Source organism: Pimephales promelas, chromosome 18, assembly GCF_988280905.1.
Source record: "Pimephales promelas chromosome 18, fPimPro1.hap1.1, whole genome shotgun sequence".
NCBI lineage: Eukaryota > Metazoa > Chordata > Actinopteri > Cypriniformes > Leuciscidae > Pimephales > Pimephales promelas.
In genome coordinates this window covers 2,764,257-2,787,252 of record NC_142786.1, presented here as the reverse complement: position 1 = coordinate 2,787,252, position 22,996 = coordinate 2,764,257, and the positions used below count along the sequence as shown (strand labels likewise).

Below are 22,996 nucleotides of genomic sequence, written 5' to 3'. Positions count from 1 at the left end.
ATAACTGGACTAAAATCTCTAATTCAAGAGAAAAGATTTGTGTAAAGCAGCTGCAGATGTTTAATTCATTACACTTTCATCACTTTAAATGAAAATAAGTGCATAGAACCATTTAATTTGAAAAACACTGATATACTATTAATACTGAAAACATATGTCAAGTTGCCAGACATGATTAAAAATATATTGCTGTCAGTGTCCATTTAAAACGAAGAGATTAGAAGTGCATTAGTCTCTTTTAAATTCGTATATAAGATTTCTATAAAGACACTTATTTAGAGATGTGGTATGAATAAAACAAACACGAATGTTTTTGTTGTAATATTTGTGCACTTTAGTATTATAATTTTTCTGTATTATTTAAAAAAAAGTATTTTGCAGCTTCTTCATAACTACAAATAGATCTAACTTTTTTTTTACCAATCTTATTTCTTTATTCTCTTGAATCCCTTTTAATCCTTCAATTATTCAAATCAATGTAAATTTTGCTCTTCCTCTTAGGTGCCAACACCTATATAATCTAAAAGTTTTGAAATTCACTGCATGTGTATTAGGTTAAAGCAGGAGATAAAAACTAATACAAACGTTTTGGCTGTCTAAATATTAGTCGCTAGATCTGTTCTTCAGACTAATTACTTAATTATTTCCTGTCTCTATGAATGTGAATGACATTTTATGTGACTTCCTTATTCTGAACAAACTAGAGCAGTAGTCAGGTCTCAGCGGACACGTCTTCTGCGGGCTCGTAAAATGGATCCAGTCTATGAAAATCCTGGTTTCAAACTTTCAACAGTTTCTTCAAATGAAAAACACTCTCAACAAAGAGGTAAGGCTGATAATGTCATCAGCATGCATTCAAATTTCTATTTCTAAGTATTTGCACTGCAGTAACCATGTAAGGGTTTTTTATGTTCAAATGCTTTTGTCCAAAGTGGCTTACATTACATTCAAGGTATACATTTTATCTGTTCATGTGTTCCCTAGGAATCAAAAGCTATGAACTCTGTAATTAAACCCTCATACTGCATGTGGAGTCAATATGATCCCAATCGACTATTCCTTAGTTAAAATAACACGGTTCCCTTCATCTCATAGCATAAGAATTTGAGACCTTTTGTGCATTATCTATCTATACACACACAAAAAAACTGGGCTTGATTCGGTTGTTCTGAAGGTTATGTAAAATAGTCACACACTTGCCGTTTGGTCAAAATAACCCTAAATTGAAAATGAATGGGAAAAGTGAAACTTTAGTGAGTTTTTTTATTTTTCATTTGTCCAAAAAAAAAATGCAGTTTAAATTTTCACACAGAAATGAAGGCCTTGATGTGCTACCTAGAGCACAAATGCAATGTAGAACAGACATGGTCACACACACACACACACACACACACACACACACACACACACAGATATGACTGCCGCAGTCCAGCAGAGAGCATTTGTATAGAATTTGGTAAATAAAACCAGCCACAATGCAGAACTCAGATATGAAGGAGTGAGGCCTAATGCATCCACATGCACACACACACATGCAGCGAGCGAGAGATTTTTGAAAAATTGAAAAAATATCCAACATAGAAACCATAAAAAAGAAAACCAAAGACCACATACCACCGAGACATGTTTTGACAAGAATCCCATCAAGCCAGTGTAAAGACTGTAATATGACCTGATCGATAAGGGAATTTGCATATAATAATAATAATAATAATGATTATTATTGATAATGAATAATTATTCATACAGGTTTGGATCAGATCAGCCTTAGTGGCACTGTGACAACCACAGTAGGTAGTCTTCAGGCATAATGACAATATGATATTAATAAATACCACTTACCATTTAAGTTGGACTTCCTCGACGACGATGGCTAGCAGGTTGGTACTAACTCCGTGGCTAACATGTCTTGCCACTTTGCGCTCACCCAGGCCTCGGGACAGAAGTTGGTATCGACAATACTTAATCGCATTTTCTTTCTCGGGACACAGCTGAGCGGCAGATATACCAATGCTGACCGCCTCCTGTACCTGGTCCTCCATTAAGACGATTAATGGCGAGACAACAATAACGACTGGGGTCTCGCGAAGTTTAAAGCCAAGAGCGGCTCTTTTTTCAAAATAAACTTGCATTCTAAACTACTTAAAAATATATCTAAGGCTGCATCAAAAGGTAGCTTCGCGTCTGCTGCCATATTGAATCCATAAATATAAACAAACTGCGGTGTGTGGCAGATGTCGTCATCGTCTTGCTGCTCCCTCCCCGTTCTGTAATTGGTTACCTAAATGAGGCGAAAAAGTCTGCCTTTCAGCGTGAATAAAGCAGTATGGGGAAACGAAACCCAGAGACTATATCACTTTATAGAATTTCAAGAGAAGCTTTCCTCTGGCCACGAGGATTAACTTTCTTGTTCTATAAACAAAATACTATCTAAAGTATCTTTAATTAGTAAAGCTCGTAGCTCGCGACATTAAAGGGATTTGAATATGAGCAAGAGACATGAATCAATAGATTTAATATTATATAATTTAATAAAGGAAACGTAGCAGGAATAAAATGTATGGAAAGACAATAACACAACGACAAAACACGGAGAGGAATTTGAAAGTGAAAGTAAGAGTGTGTGGGAGAGAGAGAGAGAGAGAGAGAGAGAGAGAGAGAGAGAGAGAGAGAGAGAGAGAGAGAGAGAGAGAGAGAGAGAGAGAGAGAGAGAGAGAGAGAGAGAGAGAGAGAGAGAGAGAGAGAGAGAGAGAGAAGTTTGGCACAATTTCACCTCAGTTTAACCCTTTTTGAAACAACACGGAAAACACAATCTTAAAGGAGTAGTTCACTTTAAAAAAAAAAACTTTTGCTGATAATTTACTCACCCCCATGTCATCCAAGATGTCCATCATGTTATTCTTTCTTCAGTCAAAAAGAAATTAAGGTTTTTGATGAAAACATTCAGGATTTTTCTCCATATAATGGACTTCAATGGGGTCCAAACGGTTCAAGGTCCAAATGAGAGATTCAGTGCAGATTCAAATCGACACCAGAATAAGGGTCTTAGGACCCTCCGAGCCATGACTTGAAAAAAGATTTTGATGAACGAGTTTGAACAGGAGACTCACGAACGTTCATCACAGAACAGAGCAAGGCGAGCATTTGTGCTTATAAAACGTAAACTTTGTTATTTATTTTCAAAATGACAGATCGTTTCGCTTGATAATACCCTTATTCATTGTCTGGTGTCGTTGAATGACTTAACTTAAAGGAGCTGTATGCAAGAAATTTATTTCAATTAATCATTCATTTTCCCTGATATCATTAAGAAATCATGTTAATTTCAAACACTTATATCACAGAAAACAGTTGTCCGGCCAGGATATTGTCATTTAAAAAGTGAAGTTGCAGTCCTCAACTGATGTTGATGTTGTCAAGTTGTGTTTTGTTCTGATGCGTCACCTTCCACTGATCTATCAATCACGGAGTCAGTAGTGCTGCGGCATTCGGGTTGCCAGTTCTTCTCTAGTTACCACAGCTGCAGATACAAAAGTGTGTTGGAATCGGATAACAAAATGTCTAATGTTGCGGAATGTCTAATGTTGCTTTGTGACGAAGTCTAGAATAAATATTCACAGAAAAGAAAACTCATTGTGTAGGACTCGTCACTTGCTATTGGAAGCTTCTTGTAGCAGCCTACGTTCCTGCTGGATCCTGAAGTATATCTGGCAACCTCGAGTCATGGGGGAAGGGGGGATTCACCCCAATTTAAAAAGTAATTGCAGTACCAGTTTTGGCCACAATCTTACATATAACTCCTTTAACAGAATAACAAAACTTTAAACAAGAGAAAAGCTAATTTCCCAGGTAGGGGAAAAACGAACGTTACATGACGAAGGAGGACAGAAGAAGTAAGATAGAGAGCAGGGGAGCGTCAATGTCCTTTAAAGAACGCAGACCAAGCCCCTTCCGGAACATTACATTATTATATATATATATATACAGTACATATTATATTATTCGTATACAATATTAAATAAAATAATCAACGTTGTACAATTGAATCACGCTGGAATCCAGTCATCACATTTGATTTCTAATCACAGGGAATCAAGTTACTTCCTCAAAGCGGACTAAGGTTCCTCTGATCGTCCTCAGTGTCTCTCTGGTTTTGGCTCTTGGAGGTCTGTGTGTTCTGGGGATCATGTGTGAGTATAATTCTTGCTCTATTTGAGTTTGCTCTGATGAGAACAGACAAATTTAAGGCAGTTAAACGGCAAGCCGTTTTAGCTTAGATTGTATCCGCAGCCTTACTCGTCGTAATTGTATTTTTACTAAGAATTCAATTAGAGAGCTCTACAATTCAATTCTTACTAGAACCAATTACAGATAGAGAGCTCTCTAATTCAGTTCTTACTAGTAAGAATGCAATTACAGAGCTCTGCAATTATACATAGGCCTCTCTTCAATTTTCTTTTTTTTTTTTTCACTGGTAAAAGTTAAATTAGAGAGTTCAGTAATTAAAATTGAACGGAAGTCAAGAGCTCTCTAATAGTAATTGTTACTGGTAAGAATTGAATTTAGAGAGCTCTGCGATTGTAATTCTTACTAGAAATAATTGAATTAGAGAGCTCTCTAATTGCATTTTTACCAGTAAGAATTGAATTGTAGATTGTCTAATTCAATTCTTACAATTACGACGACTAACGTTGGCAACAATTTAAGCTAAAACGGCTTGCCATAGGATGTGCATCAGTCATACATTATAAAAAATCATACAAGGAAAAATATTAACAATCATTGTGGTGTCCATGAAGATGTAAAAAAAAAATGTTCCTCCCCCGCATGTTTAACCCTCAGGTGCTCTTCGGTCATTTCTGACCGAAAAATTTTCTGTCTTTAAATTTTAAAAATCACAGCTTCATCGGAATGTTACGAAACTTGGTGACTTTTATGGCATTGGGTATGTGAACACACAAAAAAATTTAGGTCATGATACGAGCATGCTAAGTGGTCGTAAAAAAAAGTCACACTTGTGCTCTTCGGTCAAAAATGACCGACCATAGGAAATGAATGGGAAATTGACAAAAACTTTGAGAATTTTTGTGTGTACAATCTACAAATCGGCCACGATGCAGAAAAAAAGTGCTCAGCATTGAAGGGGTGACACTCTACAACATCTAGAGTGCAAAACAGACACACCCACCAACACACACACACATACAAACACACTTTTATACACATACACACCAATAAATCTTGATTACAAAAAGTATGTTTTGAATTTTTTTAAATCACAGCTTCGTCACAATGTTACGAAACTTTGTGACTTTTATGGCATTATGTATGTGAACACACAAAAAAATTGAGGTCATGATCTGAGCATGCTAAGTGGTCTTAAAAAAAATAGTCACACTTGTGGTCTTTGGTCAAAAATGACCCCCATAGGAAATTAATGGGAAATTGTAAAAAAAAAAAAAATGAAAAAAAAAATTGTGAATTTTTGTTTTTTTGTCAATTTTTTTAATAAGAAATATTTTTTGAGATTTTTTCAACTATATATTCAAATCCACCAACAACAACAAAAAATGTGTTCATAAACAGCTGAGGAATTCACATGCCTCTCCATAGAGAGCTGTACATGCCATCTAGTGGTTACACCATGATTCTACGCTTTTTCTCTATACTGCAACCAGATGGTGCTTTCTCAGATGAATTTTCTTCAAAAAATATTTTTTTTTCTGAAGGCCTAGACTCTATATTAAACTAAAATACTACATTAATATTTTTTTGAAAAATAATAATATATATATATATATAAAAATATATATATTTTTCCATGTCAAAAATAAACAATAAAATATTGCATAAATATTAATAAATTCAATTAAATTGTCTCAAAATACTAAATTAAAAAGAATAAATATTATAGAACAAAAATAAATTGCATTGGTTTTACTGGGATGGAGAAAGTTTCATTTTTAGGTGTCCGGTCACTTTTGTCCGGGAAGATAACAAGTGTGACTCCGAAACGAAGAGCACCTGAGGGTTAATCAACGCTGATTTGGGTGGGTTTCTCCCATCCCCATTCAACGTCACTTCTGTCTTTCACTACCCTGACAAGAACGTCAGTCTCCTCGGCTGTCACAAACCGCCACAAGAATAACAAAGCGCCATGCAACATGCGCATCTGCTCTTAGAGGTTATGTTGGATGACACTCTGATTGGTTTATTTCACGTTACGCCCAAACCACAACTATGAATAATTAAGCTACTTCAGACCAACCCCTTTTAAACCCCTTGGGGTTGGAATTGAGAAATTCTAAATGAATGCTTTACAATATAACTAAACCCATTCGATTGTAGTCGACTAAATCTACCGGAGACTAAAATCTTTTTAAAATCAATTCCGATGACTAAAACTAAATGGCATTTTGATTTAGTTCTATGTATATGACATTTAAATCAAAATTAGCTGTCAACTGTTTTCTGACAGTCGTAAACAAAATACTATTTTTTCAGTCATATAAGATTTCTGAAATATGGTGTTACTTAATGTGGTGTTACTCGTGAGCAAAGTGGGTCGTCACATCCCCAGCACTCAGTAATCATTGTTTGTCACTGGTACTTGTTTATGGTCTTAAAGGGCCAATATGTAAGAATTTTCATGTATTAATTGTATTTTTTTAATTGCAAACATATCCACATATGTTATAAGTTAACTGCTATAATCAGATACTTTCTCAACTTCTGCTTCTCACCACTGATTATTGAGAGGAAATCGTGCAGTTGCTGCTGCAGTTCACTTAACAGCCTCCAGTGGCGCTAAAAACAGGGCTTTCTGAACTCGAAATAAAAATATATAAATAAAATACCTCTGCAATTGTTTTTCTCAGATTTCGGTGTTTCAAAGCAACTGTCTGCCCTGGAGACCAACACAAGTGAGTAAAAATATATTTAATGAAATTACTATATGATTTTTTTTGTTTTTTTAATTATTTTTATTTTATGTTATTCATAACTTTCTGTATCAGTCATGGTGAAAGAGCTCACAGACAACTACACCAGAGTTAGAGAGACACTGTTCTTTTACCAAGGTGAGCTATTTCTCTTCTAGACATGACACAGGCCTAGACAAAGTGTCTGAATATTTCTGCACATCAAACCAAACTTTGATTAGATTTTTATGATCTGAAGGATGTTTTTGTTTTTATTGTTATTTCAGCATTCGCAGCTCAGATGAAAGATTGGGGTGGAAAGTTGTACTACTTCAGCTCTGATAAACTCACCTGGTCAAGCAGTCGTGCTTTCTGTGTTTCAAAAGGAGCCGATCTGGTCACGATATCCAACCAAGCAGAACAGGTAAGACCACTATACTGCACAAATTTGTGATTTTGAACTAATTAAACGGGACTAAATTATATACAAAAATGTTTTATTAAAAAATCACATCTCACCACTGAAATTTTTGTTTTATATAATTGTGAATTATGTGCCTTTTCTCTATTAGTTTTTTCTGTCATCTGAACTTAAAGACCTTTACTGGATTGGTCTGAATGATCTGGACACTGAAGGTCGCTGGGTTTGGGTGAATAACCAAACTCTCACTGAAACTGGAGTACAGTAAGATCTCTGTCTGCAACACACTGTTTTACTACAGGAGAAAACATGCAATAATAGTATATTTTGCAAAAGCGGTTCTCAAATTGAGGTGCGTGACCAATAGCCAGGGGGTCCGCCAAATAATTTGCTATGCCGTAGTTTCCGTATTATTATAATATATATATATATATATATATATATATATATATATTTATTGTTTTTCAGATACCGTGTACAGAAGTGGTTCCTCTTAATAAAGTAAATTATAAAAACAAATCGGAATTAGTTTGAAGAGCTGCAGATTAATTTTTATATAACATATCATTCATGTCAAGAAATTTTGGAGTGAAATTTAATTTTTCGCAGAACAACAACCAGTAATACTATTTGTATTAAACTATTAAACTATTTGTATTGTATTGTAATACAATAAGTAATACAACTCAAAGCTTTTTCTGCATCTAGAGAAAGTGTAATCACCTGGGAGTCTACATATTTTGCAAAGAATATGATATTCATAAGCCTCTGAATGTTGTCAAACGATTACCTACTTTTTATAAATCTGGTCCTGATCTAGATGAATAAAGTTTGGTACGACTTTAGGAGGGAACGGAGACGTAATATTATTGCTGTACCCGCAGGTCAGCCAAGGCACTGACTCGGGTCCTCAGCAAAAAACAAATGTGCATTGCATCCGCTTCCGTATTTATTACCCGCGCTGTATTTTCTGCCGGTCGCCACTATAGGGTGCAATGAGCTCTTTCAATTACGTACAGATCGAAATTGATACACGGCTGATATTGCTCACAACCATTTGCGCGTTGAACGAGGATTTGGTTAGAACTACAAACACGAGTAAAAAGTGTTAAAAAACTACAGACACGGAGGACGCGCGAGTCGCGCGGTTATGTTGAGAGGTTTAGATAAAGAGGTTTGAGTGATTAATTAACACTTAACAATTATTTTATTCAATTTTCTCCACATTATATTGCATCTGCAGCAGCATTGTGAACTTTTGTAAGGATACGTTTAGCCATTACTTTTTAAATGCATGTACCCAACTTCAGTTTCAGTTTCGTTTTAAATAATTGTAAAATTAATGCGGTTTGTAATCACCAATTAATTCATTAGTGTAATGACAATTTATTTTGCAGGATATTTTTTTTATTCTTGTTTTGTATTAAATTATGTTAAGTTGAAAAGGATTTAAGCATATATTTGTTTTCTCTCAACAACTTACACTTGACCCAGTGCGACTACTTGGGTGCAACTGATTTTCCAGAAAATGCTGTTACTGAAAAGTGCATATTTACAGATGGGGACCATTCTTATTGTTCATACTCATTAACTGAGGGGGTCCTTGAACACTTCCTACCCTTTAATTGGTCTCTGGCCCCAAAAAGTTTGAGAACACCGGTTTTATATAAACAAGGTTTTCTTTAAAATATTATCAAAAGGAAAAATATGGTTTTAACCCTGACCTCCTGTTTCTGCTCTTGAAGGTTTTGGCACCAGAGGGTCTCTCAGTTAAGTGAACCTGATAACATGATAACTTGGTTTGGAGCGGGCATCAATGGAGAGGACTGTGCTATTGTGAAAAATTCTTCCGACAATTTCAACAATTGGTTTGATGTTTCCTGCAGTTCTATGTATAAGTTTATCTGTGAAAAGAAAGTCCGTCAGTGATACGTCATGAAAGAGGTCTAGTTTCATGCACATAGAGAAAAGAAAAACATCATGTCTACTTTTGGATTTGTTTGCTTATCCAGTTAAAATGCTGTAAAATGTATGCTTCCCAGCAAATGCATGAACTGATTAACTGTATTACCTTGAAACCAATGTATGTTGCTTTGGATAAATGCATGTAAATCAAGCAGCTTTTCATACTGAGTGTGCTTATATCCCATTTTTAAGTCATTTTTATGCTTGTAAGAGCAGGAGCGAAGCATATGATTTCTGTCACGTTTTAGACAAACAGCTTTTATACCCAAAACAATTTTGCAAGAAATTTTCAAAGCTAGAAATAATAAGTCAAATGACATGATGCTTCTGCGTAACAGCATTATAAGGATGAGATGTTTTTTAATATTTTTGTGTGAAACTGTGCTGTGGTCAGCAGATGGCATTGCACTCCTGAGGCATTCCTATGTGCTAGCTTATAACCTATAAATAAATAAAATATATATATTCACAAGATCTGTTTTGAGTTTGAATCTAAAATAACTGTAAGAAATAAACCTTTAAGATTAGAACAAAAAAAGTACAAGGTTTTAAACTACAGCACTTAAAAACGTGTAGCATTCCCAAAACTCCCAACCCAATTACTTGTGTCAAGGAAATTATAAAAGAAATTTAGTGACAAGTAGAACATTTAAATGTCTCATTAGTTATATATCAAAAATGGTGATAACACAGGTACTATTTTAACTCGTCTGCACTTGTAATCACTGATAACCCCTTCATCTGATGCCTGAATTTAAACTGTGCCGTTTTACTGTTGTCTTTTTAAAGCAACACCGCTACAGGTGGCGGAAAAGTGGCAAAACTACAAAATAATTATCATTATCATGTTTGAATTCATTATCAGACTCTAAATTAAAATGCCTCTTATTTTTCTCATGAGGGCATGAAACATTTCACCTCTGCTTACTGGGGCCCTGTCCCAATATCCGCACTTGCGCCCTTGTGCCCCTCAATGCGCGTTCTCGCTAAGGGGTGCAAGACCGTAGGGTGTCCCAATCCTCTAATAGTGTTCTCCTGGGGTGATCAAAAGGGCACTTAATGCACCCTTTTCGTAAGTGCGCATCAGACCTCACTTTGCTATAGGATATTACCCAGAATCCTTGTAGGGGAGAACGGTTGCTATGGTGCTGTTCGGGAGCGGAAACTCCGAAGATAAAGGATGCCGGTGTGGTGAAGAATTTTTCAAAAATATTTGTGTTATTGGGTCACGAAATGTAGTTTTAAGAGTTTTTCAGTCGAGAATATAGTTGTTTAAAGCTCAAATCTGTGGTTTATTTATAAAAATAGCGCATATTTTAAAAAATTGATCTGACGTTCGGAGTTCCAGGTAGTCACAGGGCGGCGGGTGCTCAGCGCTCATGTACCCCGCCTGCAACAGCCTTGCCCCGGCTAGTCATTCTTGCGTTCCCGCGGGCTCTGTGTCTAGTGGTTAAACATGAGCTATAAATCGGCTTGTGTACATCAGACGGGCGATCTTTGGTCTCATTATTCTATGATTTGTTCCCTGGAAAATCGTTTTGGCTGAGGGGAAAAGTGAAGTTTCATAACTTTATATATTTAGGCTATTTAACTGTAACGTTGAAACGTATGTTTGACTGAATCTTTTAACTTGCCTTATTAGTTGACTTATATAGCTTCTTATACTTATACTACTTATACTTTTTAAGCTTATACTTTAATAATGGCTATTCTTGGTCAATAAAATAAAAAGAGACAAGGTTGTGTCATTTTATTTTATACAGCCTATATGTTAGACTATTTTAATCTATAGCCTATACAAAATATATCACCAACACGTCATGTTTTTTTTTTCATTTTTTTTTTCATGTATGGGAATTTCATATATCAATTTCCATAATAACAATTAACATTGCATTTCGAATCTCTGTGAATATGGTAAGGCAGTATAAACTCAGGTAAACCTCAATCACATTTTATCTTAGCCAAAAACTGTTTTAATATTAATAGCATTAACAGAAAGGTTGCTGGCTAAGAGTTAAAAAAAGTAGCTTTTTGAGGTGTGCAAAACTGTCCCAATTCTGCTCTTCACAGCTTCGGGCCCTTGCGCTCTTTCTCCGCTAAGTGCACTTTCAACAAGTGTCCACTTCGAGGAAGGCCTTAGGGCTCAAGTGAGTATTGGGACAGCTTCAGGGAATCTGTCAGAACTTTTGCACAGACAAGGCTCTGATCCAAAACCTACTGAGCCGTCTCACTCTATAGGCAGATCCCTTTTAAGGCAACATCTTAATTGTCATGGGAGGTCTTAAGTGACTCATTTGGAACACTTAATAGGCAGCAGCATGTGCAACACAATTAATGCTCACATGGAGACTTGTTAGGGCAAATTCTGAACTGCGTTGTTGCGACCCCTGCAGGACACTTAAAGGTGCTATACGGTAACTTTTCTTCTCAAATGAAGCTATAGATTATAAGATAAAGCAGAAGTTAAATGCAGAGATGTACTTTTAGGAAGTTTGTTTGATTATGGTTGTGGTGTGACTTCAGCTATTTCTAGAGAGCTGTTTTAATGTCACTAATATTTTAAACTTATTCAAGATAACCAGTTCAGAATCACTGAATCAAAGATTTATATGATTTGTTTACTTTTTATGTTGTCTTCAGTGATAATTTGTTGTTGTATTTGTGCACTTCAGTATAAAATATTTTTAAAAAGTTTTTAAAATAATATTTGAAGGCTAAAATAACATTCACACAGTTCTGAATCAGTTTTCAAAAATAAATTAAAAACCTTAAATGTTACTCCGGGAACCTTCTTAAATACCTTGGGAACAATACAGGCACAGTAAAAAAGAAATCTCCCCTCAATTTCAAATATTTTTTTTTCCCATCAAATTTCTATTTCATTTTAAAATAACGAGTCTCAGTCTGAACAAACGGGGGATGGGGGTCATGCAAACTAAATAGACAATTAGAGTGCTGTTCTGCTTCCTTATTCTGAACAAACTGGAGCAGCACTCAAGTCTCGGTGGACACGTCTTCTGCAGGCTCATGAAATGGATTCAGTCTATGAAAATCCTGATATCACACTTTCACCAGTTTCTTCAGATGAAAAACACTCTCAACACCGAGGTAAGGCTGCATTTGAATTTCTAATGAAGTTTTATTAACAAAGTTTGGGTGGAGCACGTACAGAATAATTAACTCGAGCGGACAGCAGGAAAAACATGCTTCCCTTCATCTCACGGCATATAATGACTTTTTCTATATTATATAAAAACCCCAAGTTTATTATAGTTTTACATTTTTTTAATATTTTTTTTTGTTTTTTTATATATAGTTTTTTACAGTCGCTACACATTTCTCAATACTTTTACTTTATGACTTTTTCAAAACTCTTCACACAGGTCTATCCAACTTTCAGCTCAGCACAATTTGACATTCAAAATGCCCTAAAACTATAAAATCATTTCGTACATGCCTCAAATCAACACATTCTTCTATAACAGTAGGTTGACAGCCAACAAACCCTTTGTCACGCACAAAACAATGACATAAAAAACAAGAAGTAACTTTAAACAATGTTTTCTATGGAGCTTATAGGAATACGACAAAATGATTTGAATTTGAACAGTGTTGTAGTACTCGAGACTCGGACTCGGTCTCGAGACCATATTTTAATGGTCTTGGTCTTGTCATGGACTCGTGTCCATTTGGACTCGGACTTGTCATTTTGACTCGTACTTCGGACTTATTCCCGAGTCCACTCGAGTTCAATTAAAAATATTTTTCTTGATTATTAATGTATGTTAATAAAATATTTCTTTAAATTGATTGACACGCCCAGTGATTGGTGATTTTCTAGTGCGCAACTGCGCATGACAAATTGTAATAAAATTACTTTTAACACCACCTACTATGTGGCCTTTTTACCCTAAACTGATCATATTTTTTAAACTCTAAGTAAATTCAGTAAAAAAAAAAAAAAATCTCTAAGTAAATAAAAGTAAATTAGGTAATCAACCCTCACTGGTCTCGGTCTCGACTCGGACTCGACCGTCTCTGGTCTCGGACTCGACTCTCTATGGACTCGGTGTCGACTCGGACTCGAGTGAGGTGGTCTCGACTACAACACTGAATTTGAATTCTGTCAATTTGAATTATTTGCAAGTGTAATATAACAAAATTTAACTTTAGGAGGTAGTTTAAATAAAAGTGCACGGTTCCGGCTCATAAGGTGGGAGTGGCACAGCAAGCCGACAGAACGTATTACCTCGCGCCACTGGCCGTAGCAAGTAAACGGGAAAAAAAAAACGGTTCAACGCGTAAGCTATAAAACCTGGCAAACATGGTTGGTGTCGCCCGGCCCGCAGCTCTGCCGATATATGCCAGCGAGGCACCTTGTGCCAGTGCCCAGGAGGAAGCAACACTCCTAGTGGAGTGAGCCATCAACCTGGGTGGGCAAGGCACGCCCTGGGATTCATAAGCCCGGACGATAGCATCCACTAGCCAGTGGGCTAACTTCAGATACTTTTGAGGAGATGGCGGGCGAGTAGCGACATACGACGGGAGCGTAGACCACCTTGAAGTTTGATGTATGCTACAGCCGCAGTGCTGTCCGAATGGACCGGTCCCTGCTTGAGCCGAAGCAGCCCAGTCTAAGCGCACTGCTTGCAACTCTAGGCAGTTGTGCCATGCAGTTGAGGCCCCGTCCACAGACCTGAAACTGCATGCCCATTGTGCGTGGCCCCCCATCCGATGGCAGAGGAATTCGTGGAGACCTCAGCATGCCTGGACACCTGGGCTAGGGGCACTCCGGCCCGTAGAAAGGCAGAGTCCGACCAAGGAATGAAGGTTTAGCGACAGTGTGGGGTGACTTTCACCCGGAACTTGCCGCTCTACCACGCCCATCTCGGGCCTCGATCGTGAAGCCAGCGCTGAAACGGTCTCATATGCAACAGGCCGAGCGGCCTTACTGCGGCTGCCATATATAGTGTTGTAGTACTCGAGACTCAGACTCGGTCTCGAGACCATATTTTAATGGTCTTGGTCTTGTCATGGACTCGTGTGCATTTGGACTCGGAATTGACTCGTACTCGAACATTTTTTTTTTTAGGACTCGGACTTATTCCCGAGTCCACTCGAGTTCAATTGAAAATATTTTCCATGATTATTAATGTATGTTAATAAAATATTTCTTTAAATTGATTGACACGCCCAGTGATTGGTGATTTTCTAGTGCGCAACTGCGCATGACAAATTGTAATAAAATTACTTTTAACACCACCTACTATGTGGCCTTTTTACCCTAAACTGATCATATTTTTTAAACTCTAAGTAAATTCAGTAAAAATAAAGGATTTCTCTAAGTAAATAAAAGTAAATTAGGTAATCAACCCTCACTGGTCTCGGTCTCGACTTGGACTCGACCGTCTCTGGTCTCGGACTCGACTCGGACTCGACTCTCTCTGGTCTCTGTTTCGACTCGGACTCGAGTGAGGTGGTCTCGACTACAACACTGGCCATATACCCCAAGAGCCTCTGAAATTGCTCCAGTGGGAGCGCTGACCTGCCTCAAAAAGACCTGAGGCAGTTGAGCACTGACTGGACACGCTCCTCTATGAGGCGCGCAGTCTGACTGACCGAGTCCAGCTCCATTCCGAGATCCTCTGCGTGGGGCAGAGTTTGCTCTTGTCCCAATTGACCTGAAGTCAATTGACCTGATTGTCCCTGTGATCACACAACAGATCTCGCGAGTGAGCAATTATCAGCCAGTCGTCGAGATGGTTGAGAATGCAAACACCATGTTCTCTTAAGGGAACAATGGCCGCCTCCACGACTTTTGTGAAGACGTGAGGGGGACAGGGCCAAGCAGAAGGGTAGGACATTGTACTGACATGCCCGACCCTCGAACGCAAACCGAAGAAACGGTGTCGAGGAAGAATCGAGACCCGAAAGTACGCATCCTTCAGGTCGATCGCTGCAAAGAAACACAAGGAAAATGGCGCATGCCGGCGGGGACGGGGCAGCCACAGCCCATCTCTGGGGCATGAAATATTTGATCACCTTCGACTGTTTCTGAACGGCAGAGAACTGTTGGGCGCAGCTCTCCACCACCTCACGGAGGAGGCCACCCTGGGATATGGGGAGTTCAGGAACCTATTCTTGTCCGACTCCCCCACATCCGCGAGGGTGAGCCATAGGTATCGCTTCTGGACCACAAGAGTGGACATCGTCTGACCGAGGGCCAGTGCTATAACTTGCACAGCTCAACCCCGACTCTCAGGCACGTGAAACAGTGATCGTGGCCGACAAATGAGGACAGGAAACAACCACATCAAGAAACACACGGGTGAAACGTCATCCTGAAAAGGACGCAATCTTCACCCATGTTGCTCTTTTCACAGAAAACGCTCTCTTATCGTGCGTAAGCACGCAGGGATAACGCAGCCGACTCAACCGATTACTCTTTGAAAAATCAGCAGATCGTGAAAAGCAGCCGCGAGATCGCGAAGATTGCTGAAGCACCGTCACCAACACAGAGCGGTTTCGGAGAAAACAGCAGACTCTTTGAGCAAGAAGATTGTTAATCTTAAAGCTCATCCAGGCTCCGAAGCTAAAAGCAAAATGTGTGTGCATTCGCTTCCGCGTTATACCCGCATTGGTAGGCGGGATGCAGAATTCAAATCCCGCATGCCAATATTCATTGGCTCGTTTTAATTCACTCGAAGGCAGTTGGTCTCCATAGCGTGATCCTAATTCATTGCAAACTCCTCCGACAAGATGTAGGAGTTCCCATATGAAAGGGAACTCATTTTCACACAGGGTTTTTTGCCGCAAAGGTCATTCATGTATGATACAGGACACATGGTTCGGCGTTTTTAATATCCATAGTTGGCTTGACAGTAATATAATATTCTGATTTAAGATATAAAGTGACCAGACTCAATATGTGACATGTGATGTAGGATATAATAGTAAAGTAAGATATTTTAATAAGCTGAAGAAACAATTTATGATTTGTGACAAACACTCGAACACACACACACACTCTCTCTCTCTCTCTCTCTAACATAGCCTAGTTAACGTTAGCTGGTTACGATTTCATTACAGTAATATCAAAGATCCTTGCTCCTTTATCTGGTAATATTCTATTCACATAATACAACCAATAGTACGGTAATGTTAAAATTTACTTGTGAAAAGTAATCCCCCGGGGCCAGTTTTCGATGGTCCGCCGATTAGAGCCATAGACTGTAGATCAGGAAAACGCTCCACAGTGCTCTGGCATCTTATCTGCTGCCACACAAGGAAACTTGGTTGCCATTCTCTATTCCAAGTTTCGTTGCGTGGCAGCAGATAAGATGCCAGATGATGCGACTGAGCTGGCCGTGCCAGAGCGCTTGCTTTTTTCCCACAGTGGAACAGACGCCTTTGGTATCGAGCTGAGGGGAAGCCCACGATGGCCATGACAGCTCATCGAGAAAGTGTGCTTTGTTGACATCTCACACCCCTACAAGGTTTAGCCAGGGGTATTTCTGGACCACCAAAGGTGGACATCCTCCAAACGGTTGCTCCTGCATCAACCCCGACTCAGAAGTACCCTCGTGCATTTGGCTTATATTAGTATTATATATAGTACTTTATAGTATTATAGTATACTTTATAGAATTATATTAGTACTTATATTAGTAGACTTGCAATAAAACCACACTAATAAACATTCAGAAAATAGTTTATCATATGATGAAGGTAGATTTTAACTGAATGGTAGAGCTGAATTCCCAAGACTAAATAAATAATTACAATTCATAAACTGTCAGGTTTGGTGAATGTGTTGAAAATGTAATCTGTTAAAAATAAATTAAAGGAGTAGTTCGGGTAGTTAGGGAAAATGTGGATGTGTTTGGTCGCTTCTCTGCTTGGCCCATATTGAATGAACTGGGCTAGTTAAGTGCTATCAAAGTGTCTCGCGCGAGACGAGAGGTATGCATCAACTCGTCTTAGTTAAAGGTGCTCTAAGCGATGTTGGGTGACGTTGTTGACGTTTAAAGTATTTTCAAACAAAACGGAGGCTAGATAGACCCTCCCTCCTCCTCATCCGCACCCTGACCCCCCAAACCCCACCCCCAGGGCCTTCTTGTCAGTTATTGGCTGGAACAGTTTGTTTGTTATGTTTCAGCTAGCGGATAGCGAGGAGATGTTTACTGTATGTGACAAAAAAATGTTGGGCCTAAAAAACGTGTGACATCGCTTAGAGCACTTTTAAGGGAATAACATAGTTTAATATGAAAAAACAGTGGAGTATCCCTTTAATTTCTCTCATCAAATTTGTAATCCCAGGCAACTCCACTGAAGAGAGAGCAGGGGAGAGAGAGAGAGCGCAAGAGAGAGCGAGAGAGGTCACTTCGTCTAAGTGGACTAAAGTTTCTCTGATTGTTCTGTGTTTTGTTCTGGGTTTTGCTCTCGGAGGTCTCTGCGCTCTCGGGGTGATTTGTAAGTATAACTGATATACTAGATCTTTGCTCTGTTCAGGGTTGTATTGACTGAGTTAATGTAAGTACGTCTACAGTAGCAACATCTGAAGCCGCAACACAATTTTTAGTAGCTTATAAAATCATACAATTGAACTCTCATTAATTATAACTGAAGACTTTATTTACAAACTCCATTCAAACTATGTTTTGAAGATCATTTCAGTCTTAAAGGAGAACTCTGGCGCAAAACGAACCTTTGGTCTAATTACACATTGTTACCTAGTCAACCGTTATCTGAGATTTGTTTTCATGATTGCCGAATGGAAATAGTTTTATCTCTAAAAACAGTTTAGCCTATAACGCTAGTAGATAGGGCATAGAGTAATGACAAATAAAAATCGCTTGTTATTACCCCTAACAAGGCTCAAAAGAGCCCCACAGTAACACGACAGCATAACAAGGGTCCCTACATTCAAACCGAAGCATTGAGAACTTTGTCAGTGTCCAAACAGTTTAATAAGAAGATACTTTATACACACAGTCAACTTCGCGAATACAGGAAGAAGCCATCTTGGAAAAATAGTCTCTACCAGTCGATCTACGAACGCCGATCCAAGTGCGCTGATTATCATATGGTCCGTTGTTTTCGGAAGAAACACAAACTCGAACCGTTTTCTTGTCTTCAAAATATACACGTAACCTACTGTTCGCGCTCACCTTATCACCTTATTCACATCTCACCAGCGCACTTGGATCGGCGTTCGTAGATCGACTGGTAGAGACTATTTTTCAAAGATGGCTTCTTCCTGTATTCGCGAAGTTGACTGTGTGTATAAAATATCTTCTTATTAAACTGTATGGACACTGACAAAGTTCTCAATGCTTCGGTTTGAATGTAGGGACCCTTGTTATGCTGTCGTGTTACTGTGGGGCTATTTTGAGCCTTGTTAGTGGTAATAACAAGCGATTTTTATTTGTCATTACTCTATGCCCTATATACTAGCGTTATAGGCTAAACTGTTTTTAGAGATAAAACTATTTCCATTCGGCAATCATGAAAACAAATCTCAGATAACGGTTGACTAGGTAACAATGTGTAATTAGACCAAAGGTTCATTTTGCGCTGGAGTTCTCCTTTAAGTGTGCATGATGTGGACTTTCGTGAAAAACACATTTTCCACTGTTGCTTTTGTGTTTAATCAGATAATCATAAGCTTGCTGATTTCGAATCACTGAATGAGCAGAACATCATGATTTCAAAGACACTGACGGCTCAAGAGATCAACAGCGCAGGTGAGAAAACTATTTCATAAATGGTAAAGCACAGACGCGTTTCATTAACAGTGTTGAGTGTTTATTGATCTCCCCATGTTAGAAACAGTATAATTATTTATAATAATAATAATTTAATCAACATGACATCATGACTTTTGCGTAAACATACACGCTTTCAAGTCAAGTGGTGTGTTATCTATACCCATTTTGAGCCATCCGCGTGTATGCGAGTCTATGTATGTATGTCTACGCCGTTAAGTGTCAGAGTGAAACGAAGCAAAATGTAGATTTACATCTGGGGAGCGATATTTTTTTTCCTAGGATGGTAGGGAAAGACTCATAAATGGTGTTAACCCCTGTGACGGGTAGGTTTAGGGACGTGGTTGGGGTAGCTCATATATTTATATATACAGTAATAATGTTAAGTCAACGGCGTTCATAAACACCCTGAAAAGCGATTATGCGTGTTGATAGCACGCCAAAAATGGAAATACGAATTGCCGTGTCATACATACCCCATTTCATGAGATCAGTCTGATTTAATTGTCTTTTCACCAGCTATGAAGAAAGAGTTTAATGATCTCACAGCCAGATATGATGCCCTAAGAGAACGGCTGTCCTTTTACGATGGTGAGTGTCAGTTTACAAGCAACATTAAGTGTGAATATTTTTGCACATGGAACCATTTGATTAAAGGGTTAGTTCACCCCAAAATGAAAATTAAGCCATTAATTACTCGCCCCCATGCTGTACCAATCCCGTAAGACCTTCGTTCATCTTCGGAACACAAATGAAGATGTTTTTGATTAAATTTGAGAGCTGTATCACTGCTACATTGGCTGCCTAAGGGATTGAAACTTGACGGCCCAGAAAGTCATTAGCCGCGTTTCCACCGCAATTACCACAAACTATTTGTCCCAGGAACTATTTGTCCCAGGAACTTTTTTCACAGGAACTTTTTTTCCCCCAGACCGCTTCCCGGGGCGGGAAGATTACATTGAACTGCGTGTGACTGCTCTTCCTAACCAGCGCGTTTGTTTTGAGTTTTGAATGGAGCAGATTCAAGCTTTGCTGCTTTTGTGTGCGATTGGTTTACTAACGAGGTAATTAACAAAACGGCAGAAAAGAGACGAGCACCCAAAGCGTATTCAGAAAGCTCGTAATGCTAGATATAAAAGTAAAGGTTTGTTATGAGCGGACATTGACCGTGAGATGTATGGGACGAACGCGCCATCGGGCAGAAAGAATAGCGTGGTAAGAACCAATCAGCATTGTTCAGCACACAAGTCCCACCCCGAAAGTTCCTGAACTCTGAAAAAGTACCACCTCGTCAGCAGGGACTTTCTGGGGGGGGGGGGATTTTTACCCGAAACGTCATTTAGACCCTGGTTCCTGCGGTCTAAACACACGAGTACCACCCCAAAGTTCCTAGTTCCTGGGGAAACTTCCTGCGGTGGAAACGCGGCTATTGAAGAAAATGTTTAAACATTCCATGTGACTACAGTGGCTCAAGTATAAGTTTATCAAGCGACGAGAATACTTTTTGTGCGAAAAAAACAACAAAAATAACAACTTTCTTTGAATATTACTCATTATTCGACACACTTCATTTGTGTTCGGAAGATGAACGAAGGTCTTACGGGGTTGGTACAGCATGGGGGCGAGTAATTAATAGCCGCGTTTCCACTGCAGGAACTTTCCCCAGGAACTAGGAACTTTGGGGTGGTACTCGTGTGTTTAGACCGCAGGAACCAGGGTCTAAATGACGTTCCGGGTAAAAATTCCCCCCCCAGAAAGTCCCTGCTGACGAGGTGTTAGTAAACCAATCGCACACAAAAGCAGCAAAGCTTGAATCTCCTCCATACAAAACTCAAAACAAACACGCAGGCTAGGAAGAGCAGTCGCACGCAGTTCAACGTCACTACATAATCTTCCCGCCCCGGTGTAAAGGCAGTAAGCAAGCGGTCTGGGGGGAAAAAAAGTTCCTGTGAAAAAAGTTCCTGGGACAAATAGTTCCTGGTAATTACGGTGGAAACGCGGCTAAAGACTTAATTTTTTTTGGGAGGGTGAACTAACCCTTTGACTTTATGATCTAAATAATAGGTGTAATTGACTTTTTTAAATTTAATTAAAAAAATTTTTTATTCATCTTTCACAGCTAAGTGTTGTAATATCTCTGTGAATGGATGGTTAGTTTGTCTCGGAAAGCTGTATTTCTTCAGCTCTGATAAACTGAACTGGACGAGCAGTCGAAATGTCTGTTTCTCAAACGGAGCCGATCTGGTGACCATAACCAGCCAATCAGAACAGGCAAGTCAGATCAATTAGAAATGAATATGTTTTGATCACACAAATATAACAAAGCTTTTAAAGTGTCTCTATTAACCTATACATTTACCTTCACATATACCAAAAACACTTATTTTCCGCTATCTCTTATGTACATTTTCCCCATTAGGATTTTCTGGTGTCTAAAATTAACGAGACGCACTGGATTGGTCTCAATGATCAGGACACTGAAGGACACTGGGTTTGGGTGAATAACCAAACTCTCAATGACACCAGACTACAGTAAGATCTCTGCATGTGTGATCATAGGAATGTTAATCAATGTACAAATATACTGATGTTTTCTAAAAATGTTATTGCTAGTGTATTACTGCTTGTTTGTCTCTTAAAGGTTCTGGAGCGGGAATCCCCAACAACCTAATGGCGGGAGAGGTGCTAATTGCGTTGCTCTGGGAACTGGGTCAAGCAAATTAGACTCTTGGTTTGATGCTTCTTGTACAACAACGAAAAAATTTATCTGTGAAAAGGATTTTTAATTCACCTCCATTGGTGGTATTGCATGTTATCAAAGAGGTCTAGCATGTAAATGCACAGAAAAAATTATTGTCAGCAAATTCTGTTTTTTTGTGTGATTGTGCCTGTTAAGTTTTTTTTTTAATATATTTTATTAGCTAAAATCAATGTCTTTATTCATAAATATGTAAAAAGACCTCTGCCAATGATCTGACTTATCCTTCTAAGTGAAGAATTTCTTATTTTTATTTACATTGGACGGAGAAGTGCAAGGAGGCTTAAATATCGGAATAGCATTTTTAAATAATTTTAATGAATTTCATTCACAATTGAGCTTCTGTAAGAACCAATGAGGTTCATTCTCGTCAAGTTGGTTGGTTCCTTCCTGGAAATGCATTTGAGTTATACTTTGGATTGTCAAATTATTGTTTTGCTTATGCACATCTCTGCTCCTTTTTAATGTCTCTCTCTCTCTCTTTGTCGGCAGGGTCTGGGCACCGGGGGCAGACGAGTGATCTTTTTTGGGTGGTGGCATCCTTCACTGTGTGTCGTGCTCTCACTATTTAAGGGTGATTATTCTGAGACTGCCCCTGTTGGTGAGCCCCGGGTCCCTTGCCAGTGATAACTGAACCTTCTAATGAGATGTGTGTGGCTGCCTGTTAATGCCCCTTTTGTAATCGTCAATAAAACATTTTTTGCACGATTACCAATGTCTCTGGCTCTAATGGTGACAAGAACCTGTGCGTGCCTTTAGAGGGTGCGTTTAATTCATTGGGTGAAATTCCCAAGGTGGTGTAGTCGGAAACATATCAACTTGAGTTTGCTGATCACACGTATAAATCAGTGCTCCGCCCCACCCTATAACACTCGCTTTGCCACCTATCCAAAACCCTTGTGCTTCGGTCATGTTTTGTTAGTGGTTTGCTCTCATGGTGTCCTGGTTTTGCCCTTTGAGTTCGTGGGAACCATTTGCCTCTTTCCAAGTCTGGATTATCTGTGTTTTTGTCTTTTGCTAATAAAGTTATGTGCACGTGTGGATTCTCTCTCTGCCCTGTCCCATTACAGACGCACATTAAATATCTCAGCTGCATCACAATAACTTTATCTCAACAATAGCATACACAATTAAATTACTCGCCAATAAGGCTTTCATTTGC

General features: G+C 38.7%; 1 protein-coding gene and 1 long non-coding RNA gene across 3 annotated transcripts; both read left to right on the top strand.

Moving 5' to 3' along the window:
* The first annotated feature begins 537 nt into the window (after nucleotides 1-537).
* LOC120483437 (C-type lectin domain family 4 member E) lies at nucleotides 538-10,032 on the top strand. 2 transcript variants are annotated; one of them, XM_039678467.2, is made up of 7 exons: nucleotides 538-826; nucleotides 4,089-4,190; nucleotides 6,879-6,923; nucleotides 7,017-7,079; nucleotides 7,208-7,344; nucleotides 7,493-7,605; nucleotides 9,087-10,032. In XM_039678467.2, exons 1-7 carry the CDS (start codon nucleotides 751-753, stop codon nucleotides 9,268-9,270), a joined length of 720 nt encoding a protein of 239 aa, XP_039534401.2. In that variant the 5' UTR covers nucleotides 538-750; the 3' UTR covers nucleotides 9,271-10,032. The 2 variants fall into 2 exon arrangements, with proteins under 2 accessions (XP_039534401.2, XP_088978977.1); XM_089122851.1 differs by lacking the exon at nucleotides 9,087-10,032 and having other exon boundaries at nucleotides 7,493-7,609.
* A 7,641-nt stretch (nucleotides 10,033-17,673) lies between these two features.
* Nucleotides 17,674-19,673, top strand: LOC148970860 (uncharacterized). The gene is made up of 3 exons (XR_016147338.1): nucleotides 17,674-17,781; nucleotides 18,966-19,055; nucleotides 19,596-19,673. It is a non-coding gene; the product is annotated as an uncharacterized LOC148970860 (long non-coding RNA).
* The last annotated feature ends 3,323 nt before the right edge of the window (nucleotides 19,674-22,996 follow it).